This window comes from Amphibalanus amphitrite, unplaced genomic scaffold, assembly GCF_019059575.1.
Source record: "Amphibalanus amphitrite isolate SeventyFive unplaced genomic scaffold, NRLGWU_Aamphi_draft 000518F_arrow, whole genome shotgun sequence".
Lineage (NCBI taxonomy): Eukaryota > Metazoa > Arthropoda > Thecostraca > Balanomorpha > Balanidae > Amphibalanus > Amphibalanus amphitrite.
In genome coordinates, this window is record NW_024882012.1 from 1 (window position 1) to 8834 (window position 8834).

The window sequence follows — 8834 nt, forward strand, 5'->3', positions numbered from 1 at the left end:
TGCCGTTTCATGCAGGCCATCTCATATAAAAAATAAACAAAATAAATAAAATAACAATCAACCGGTGTCGAATTCTAACACGCGATCAAGATCCTTTGGAGTTTTATAGTGTCCTATCACGTGAACACGAAATCTTCCTAGAAGATCCAACGAAAAGCTAACACCTTGTTGGACTTAAGATGAGAATGAGCCTGATCAAAAGGCGCAAAGTTGTATTCCAAAGCCCCTTTCGACAATCACCATTCACTACAAAGGGCCCCCACTTGGCCATTCTTTTGTGTGGCACACACCTCAACGAACAAAAGAACAGAAGACAAAGGAAAGACAATCGGTGCCATGACAGAATCTGGTACGGATGAATGGAAGTTTTTCAGTGTGAAGTGAATGGTCAAGGAAATGTGATTGTTATTTAGCCGCCAAAGCAGTTCTGGCAAATCATCTAATATGTGTAAATGCATGCCAAAATCCAACGCATCCCATTCCGTAGTCCCTGAAAATTCCCAACAATAAGCTCAACTTGATTCACTCGGAAGTTTCTGCAATTTCTGACTCAATTTTCTATCTCTCCCAATCATAACAAAACCCAGGGTCTCTCAAATTATCCCACCTCATAATCAGTGCTCCTCAAACTATAGCGCTGCCAACGCTCGATAAAGCGCGGAACATAGTCCAATAATCCTCAAATTGGACACGAGAAAACTCGATGAGTGACGTCACAAATTCGATAAACAACGTCGCAAACAAGCTCTGGAGAAGATTAGGGCCTTCAGATGGAAAGGTCAAGGTCACGCTAAAGGCCAATCAATGCCAGGGAGGGGGGCGGTGTAATGTCTACGGGCCAAGGAGAGACAAGCTAGGATGAGAACAAAGGAAGGAACATTTTATACAGAGCATCTAAAAAGATATGTCCTGTTCGGTCAGTATTGTTCGTCCTAGAAAATCACAAGAGGTGCAAGAGGATTTTGGTGCAAGAGGCCTCAGAGGCCTCTTGCACCAAAATCCTCTTGCACCAATGCTTGGATTATTTTGCATCGTATACCCAGTCCAAGTCTCAAATGTAACAATTTGCGTGCAAAATTTAGCAAGCATATGTATGATTATGTATTAGGCTATTGCAAACAAATTTACCACCGTTAGATTAGCTTATTCTGAAACCGGTTTTTTCGGATTTTACCTAGCTAGGTAGTTTGGTGCAAGAGGCCTCTGTTCTGCAAGTCCTGTTCTCAGGAGAGGGGTTACTGCCTTGACTGTCCTTTTTCAACGTTCGATAATGAGTCCTGTTACCACCTTTCGAACGCAGCATCTGCAGTTTTCAAACCCGGAACACCTTTCACGCTGAAAACCTTCACCTTTCACTCTTTCATCTTAGCTTTTTAGTCTTAGCTTCACTTTTTTATTTCATTTTTACATTTCATACCGATTATCACCATCACAAAGAATTCACCACTCTAGTTATGTCCAAACCCGGAAGTATTTTTCCCTGGAAATCCAACTTACTACACTCCCCCCCCCCCGCCTCCAGCAAATCTAGGTTTAGGCCTGACGCCCCCTCACGTGGGCGGGGTCGTCACATCCATTTTGACGACCCCGCCCACTCGCGTTCGCTACCACCAGCTGTCTAGCCAAGGTCACGAGACAGCGCTGCCCAAAGGTCAGAGGTCAGGCCACCGCCGGCGACCAATCGACCCAGCCGGTCCAGTGCGGACCGCTCGGCGAGGCGGTCGGTCGTTGGGCGGTGGCATTCGTTTGTCGGTTAGCGACCAGTGACAAAACTCAGATGGTTTTGGGATATATGTAGGTATTTTAATCTTTTATACTAAACCTTCAAAGGATGCATAGCATACAAAACATCCAAAAGAAACACAAAAGGTATAAACACACAAAGATTTAAGCCCTTGTTACACTGCCGAATTTTGGTACACGAATGTGCACGAATATGCAAGTCATCCTATGTCGCGGACCGATTCGGGATCTTTCTTCCACGGTCTTGGCATTTCGCAGACCAGTCGTTGTCCACCGCGCGACTTTTACGGTTCGTCACGACCGCCACGAATATTTCATGAAAAATGAAAATTTCGTGGCCGTTCGCCGAACTTATAATAAACGAACATGATCGCCAAACAGTCGCCGAGTCGCCGCCGACATGTCGCTGCGTGCGCCGACTTGTTGCCAAGGTATCGCCGACTATTCGCAACAGATTCGCCATTCATTCGCGATGCTCGCCAAATCATGGATCAGCTTCGACCCGCACACGATTAGGGGGTCCCCCCACCCGTTTTCTGCAAATCGGGCTCTGTCGGCGAACTGTTCGCCTCTGTCGGTGAACTGTTCGCCGATTTCCTACACGACGTGATTCGGCGACAGGGTCGTGGCCAAAATTCGGCAGTGTAACACGGCCTTTAAACATCCATAAGCATCCAAGCATAAACACAAACAAATCTAAAGGAAGGAAACGATACATCTCATGAGCACATGAGCTCTCAGCCACGCCGAACCCCCATGGACGGTCCTTTCAGCGACAGTTTGGGACCGGCGGCAGACGTCCAGTGGAGAACAGTCAGGTTAGGCGGCAGCAAGGCTGCAGTGCGTAGTGGCTTTATTTTCGGTGACTCTGACTCCAACTCCTGCTTCCAAGACCAACTCCGACTCCAATCCCGGCCAGAACTATCGACATCAATCGACCCCGAAACCGACTCCGGAGCCCCGGCAGGGCTGCGGAGTCGATGAATTTTCGGTGACTCTGACTCCAACCCTGCCCTCCAAAAACTAACTCCGACCCAGCAGCCCTGCGTCGGGTGGAGTCGTGCAGTCCTCAGGCGGCCGCGTCGGGCGTCGACGGCGACGTTGGACGGTTCGTCATCGTCGGCGTCGGCGTCGGTTCGTTCATCGATTCTGGAACTGGGACGGTCCCAGTCGGGCGTCGCTTCAGTCGGCCGTCGTCAGCGATACGTTGACGTCGACGGACGCGTCGACTTCGACGGAACGACTTGGTCTGTTTAGGTGCCAACTGGGTGTGGCCACAGGTTGAGTTGGATGGACCTTGTGGTGAAGTTGGAAAGTCCAGAACATCTCGAAGATTAATACGACCAAGAGAGGCGTCGTGCCCAGTGTTAAACTCTAATTCAGTGGAGCAGACTGAGTGAGAGTGGTGTCATTCACATAAAACCGTCACGCGGGTATTAGGGGAAGACGGAGAGCCGAGTTTCCCCGCAAATCAGTGACGTATTCAGCACAACAAGCAGCGAACAGCGCTCGGTACCGACGAAAAGCAAGTAGATCGTTCATCGAGTTCCAGCGAAAATGGCGTACCATGAATAACCTGGAAGCTGACAAACAACAGCAATCAGGACTAGCAAGGAGAGAAGTACATGTAAATTCAAAGACTGAAGAAACCACATTCAAAGAACCACTCTTCATGGTTCACCAATTACATCATTTCTAACCTCCCACCATGAAGACATCCCTCCTCTTCCTCCTCCTTTCCCTCCTCATCACCTCATCCCGTCCTGCACCCTATCTCAGCGACTCCTCTCCGTCCTCTGAGGACCCCTCCGAAGGCAGCGGAGGACACTGGGAGGACGATGAGGACGCCGTTCCTCTCTCGGAGGATCAGCGACTCCGTGACGCGGCTAGATTTAGAGATGAGTTACTCTGGGATGAGGAACGGGAGTTGGAGAGGACTAGACTGGTTCCTACGCCGCCTCTGCAGCCGCAAGGCGAAGACTCGAGTTCGGTGGTTGACTCTACGCCAAAGGGCGACTCTGAGACGGTCACCTCAGACTCCAAGTCTGCCACCGTGTCCATGGCAAAGTCTGATGTGCTGAAGGAAGTCTTGAAGGCGTCAAATATCATATCCGATGAACATCCCCACACCGAAAGGGATGATTTGTACTTCCAAGATAACACTCATCTTCAAGAGTCCGCACCGAGTTCCATTTCTGACTCCCCGGAGAAAGGAAATGACTCTGGACAGCCAACTAAACATGGTGGTTCGAGAACCGCACAGAACTCTACCAACAACACTTCGACGGTGCAGAATCTAAGCGATGAGGAGCCGGAAACAAATATTCCACCAGCAAGGCAAATCGACAAGAAGAAGCGGAACGAAGGTGAAAATTCTAGTGCTGTTCTTGTGCAGGGTATTCCTGTTACACCAAGACACTCGATTCCAGTTGTTAGCTACCCAGAGCCCCCGACGAAAAACGTGAAGCATATGCCGAGCGATGAAAGCTTAAATGTGGAGAAGAATAATGCAGAAGAGAAAAGCGGTGGGTCAGTGGATAAGACTGATGACAGCGAAGCACAAATTGAAGCTAAAGCAGCACAAGATAAGCCTGAAGGCAAGGAAATACGTCATGAGATGAGTAGCGACCAAAAGTCGACTCCGGAGACGAAAAAGAATGTTCAAGTTATCGAGACCAACGGCATCGGGATATTAGACGCTGAAAATGCTGTGAAAGCATCCAGAAAAGACGATAAGGCCCTAACAGAGAACGAGTCTTCACACAGCGGCGGAGACGGCATTGTGGTAGAGAAGGCAAAGTCAACTAGTGTAAGTCATCATGAGCGTATAGCAGATCCAATTAATGAATTAAAGCAACAAGATCTGACTTCCATTAAAGCCAAGCAGAGAGACGCTGTGGTGTCCGGTTCAGCACCAAACGAGACGCAAGCGCATGGCAATGCCGATGATCCAGGCAACACATCCACCGTGAAAGAAGCTGGAGGACTTGAACAAGAATCAATCGAATCTCAGAGTCAAGCGGAAGCAGACTCCGCCAATTCAATCTTACCTCACGTTGACAAAGGTTTAAGTAATGGCTCCAGTGGTGAAAGCCCGGAAGATGTCCTGCCCGCAGAGTATATGAGCAGTGATGCCTGCCGCCTAGCTGCTAGTCAGGTGAATGGAACAAAGAACAGAGACCCTGAGAGAACGAGTTCATCTGGCAAAACCACTCAGGCAGCTAGTGATGAAACATATCAACACAGTGATGCCTGTAAAGGCGCAACTTCAAACCGCAAATTAGAGAACAACGCGCAAAATGCTGAGAGTGAACAGCAACCAAGTCCCTCACAAACCCTCCAAACTAATGTTAATAGCGATCCATCTCATGCCGGAACGAAAGATGGAATATCAAGTGGGGTATCTGAGGGGACGAGCAAGGAAGAGCAGGACCACAAAAGATCTGACAATACTGGAGACAAGGCCGGTACAGAGGATTATCAATACAGCGACGCTTGCAGAACCGCAGCTCCTGACAACAATACTCAAGGCAAACCAGAGGACACAAACCAATATGTCGCTACTGGCAAGCCAGAGGATACAGACAAGGATCCCTCTCCCACGACTGTCAAATTGCAAGCAGGGAATCAAGTTCAAGGCGAAGTCAACCATGACGACGCCACGGTTATGCCACTTGCTGCACCTCCTACGTCTCAAATTTCCAACAACAAGACTGCCTCCCCTGTCGATCTATCGAACAAGGAACCTTCCCAGAGGCCATCTTCGAGTTCCAATGTGCCAGCTGTAGAAATTGGCGACTCTCCGGCTACTCCGACAGACAATGATGAGTCTCTTGGTGACAGCAATGTCAACCCCACGCCACCCGATGTCAAGGGACGAGATGAGCCTTCCAACACCAAAAACGCCGATAACGCAGTCTCCACTCTCACGGAAGTTGACAACATCTCTTCCAATCTCACCACCAGACATGACGAATCGCCATCCCTCCTCATTACCTCCGAGGATTCTGAGTTGATAAGCTCTAACGACCTTCAATCCACCCTCCCAGACCAAGAAGACGCAACATCTAATCTCACCGAGTCTGATACCTCGTTGAACCTCACCAGACCCGTAACCTCCGCAGCCTTATCCCGTCATTCCCCCTTCAGTTGCCTCTGGAGATGCCGAAGCCTCCTCTCTGAACTCCGCCTTCTTGTTGACCCACCACGTCTACTAGTAGCAGAAGAGGCTGCCGTTACCGTTCAGTGCCGCCTGCCGACACGGCTGGGGTCGCTAACACAACTCACATGGAGTTTTCGGCCGGCTGAGGGGAGTGAGTGTGTGCTCACACCGACAGAAGGAGGAGAGGAGGAAGGACAGCAATGTCAGGGTTTTGGGGAAGCCGCGCAGATGTACTTCGTCAACCAGTCCATGACTTCTTCAAGGTGAGTGATGGCGATTTTGTGGGTTGAAGGCTAGCGATAGTTAGGTTATGACTTGTTCTTAGAGTTGGTAGGACTTGAACTTTTAAGTGAGTAAGAGTCAATTCATGGCATCCTTCAGGCAAATGCTACTCAAAGAACGAATCATTTTCAGCGTAGACGTCACCGTTTTTTATTTTAACAGATATAATTCAAAGGTTTGCTGGCTCAAAGCTTGCAGTACAGTTCCATCGAATCACCATACGTTCTATACAATCGCGTTGATCACGTTATAATCACTGTCTTCAGCTGTGAGTCTCCTTTGCCACACCTATGGCCGCCTGACAACGTCCCGCCTCGCCTGTTTGGTCAGCCTTCCCCTTCCCCAGTCCACCGCGTTTCAGTCTAAAGGTCAACACTATTTAATATCCTCGCGCGTGCCGTTGGCTGCCAGGCACTGCCAGCCTGAAATGACCCAACGTCCGACATTTGGGAGGGGTGGAATCCAAATGATAGTTTGACATGTAGGATGAAACTGGACATGTTCAGAATCAGGCTGTTTAGTTTGTGTTGTGTAAATTGTGTTCTGTTGCTGATGGGATGGTCTGGATGCTCTGGGGCACACATCACCAATTCAGTTTCGGCAGGCATTACCATAGCACATGCCATCACGTCCCAAACACCTCATTAATGATTCTCCCCAAATCATCAACATATACCCTTCTTCAACCAGCTCTTCCCTCGTATCATTTCCGGCTGGTCATGCCCTAAAATAAACGTTTAAGACTTCCTTCCAACTAACAATTCCCCGATATTATTTCGGACTCTCCATACTTCCAATAAACACCACTCTAGAATCATTTCACACCCGACTAACTGTCATTTCCGGCTCGCAATCCTGAATCAACTCTGGCCTTATGACGTCATACTCGACTAACTCTTTTATCATTTCAGGCTCGTCAGCTTTGAGCTTTATCATCTCATACACAGCTAACTCTTTCTCTATCATTCCAGGCTCGCCATCCCTCGGGTCACCTCAGCCCTGGCCGGCCACTACACCTGCACCGCCCGGGTACAATGCTGCGCGGGAGCTCCCAACCCTCCAGTCGTCTCCCGGGCGCTGTCAACGTACCTCCACGTCTATGGAACACGGGGAGGAACGAGCCAGTGGGTCGTATCAGCAGCTGCCGGGATCTGTCTCGCCATAGGAGTCACAGCGATAGTGGTGCTGAAGAGGAAGTGGTGCCGCGGAGCCAAAAAAGTGGGAGGTTCAATAGGACGGTATCGGCCAGTGCCGGAAGGAAGAAGGGTAGATGAAGAGCTGCAAGAACGTGCGAGGTTGTACACTGGGCCTCTGGGAAGTGTTGAGGAAGAGGAGACGGAGCTTGCCGAATCGGGCGTCCCGGTGAAGCAGAGACAGCAGTTTAGGGAGCACCGTGATGTGGAGACATCCGGTGTGGTGTCTAGAGCCAACAATCGCAGCAGCAGCGCCGCCAACATCTCCACCAAAGACGGCGCTTACGCCAAATCCTTCACCAACGCCACCTCTAAAGCCAGCGGAAATCGCGCTAGCGCCTACGTCGACGAAGAAGACAACTACGACGAAGAAGAAAACTACGAGAACTACGAAACACGCTCGCGAAGCCCCGGACTCGGAACAGCGTTCTCGTCACTTCCCGAGACCCACATCGCACGTACCCACGCGCCTCGACCAGGCACCATTCGAGCCAACCCACTTGCGTCGCCGGAGTTTCGCGGAGGCGAAGGTGGTGGGAAAGTCGTCTCGCCAAGGTATGAGATACCTCTCACCCCGCCTGACGCGCCTCCTACGCCACCCGGCGGACCGCATGGAGCATCGATGTCGACGAAGGGGTCGTCGATGTCGACGAAGGGATCATCGATATCGATGAAAGGCCTGGCGATCTCCAAGCGATCGACAATCCCGAAGAAGGCGTCTCAGACGACTTCAGGGAGCCAGAAGAAACCACCAACAGGATCAACCACTGCTCCACTATGGCGCCTGGGAGCAGCTGCTAGAAAATGATGACGTCAGCGCAGTGACGTCATGTGAAGAGGTGACGTCATAAACTATGACGTCATGAGATTATGGAGCTGAACTGAGGGAACGGTGAGAGATGTAATGTTAAGAATTAATGAGGTAGAACGGAATGAAGTGGAGTGGGAGCGCGATTAAACACTAAGTGGAGCGTAAAGTTGAGGCGTAAAATGACAGTGATGTGCTTTGCTACGAGGGGCATTCCACGATAGATCGACCAAGGCCTAACACCCGACCATTTTTGATTTTGATGAAATCTTGTCTACAGGGTTCTCTTATGCCCTGAAGTCAATGGTGACAACGCCAGACCCCTACGGTCAGCGGTTTAGGAGATATAGCCCCGGGCATTTTGACGAGGTCACTCTGCAGAGTGATTTTTGAAGTGCTATATCTCCTAAAGGAATGAAGGAAATGCATTAAACCTTTGCATCGTTGTGATCGTGGTGAAATGGGCAATTAATTGGCCATCTCGGATTTTCAAAAAAATGATTTTGATTTTTAGCTGTGACGTCATCAATTTTTAAACTTTCTGGCTACCCCCCTAGTACATTAAAATTTGCCATTATTTTTGCTCAGAAATAAAGTTCCGTCAATTTCCTTTCGACTGGGAAAAAACAAAAATGGTAATCTTTCT

The 8834-nt window shown here is 49.6% G+C and overlaps 1 protein-coding gene across 1 annotated transcript; it reads left to right on the forward strand.

Annotated features, from left to right (window-relative positions):
• Positions 1 to 4143: 4143 nt before the first annotated feature.
• LOC122393153 lies at positions 4144 to 8386 on the forward strand. Its single transcript, XM_043388895.1, has 2 exons — positions 4144 to 6168; positions 7159 to 8386. The coding sequence occupies exons 1-2, from the start codon at positions 4214 to 4216 to the stop codon at positions 8186 to 8188; spliced, it is 2985 nt and encodes a 994-aa protein (XP_043244830.1). The 5' UTR covers positions 4144 to 4213; the 3' UTR covers positions 8189 to 8386.
• The last annotated feature ends 448 nt before the right edge of the window (positions 8387 to 8834 follow it).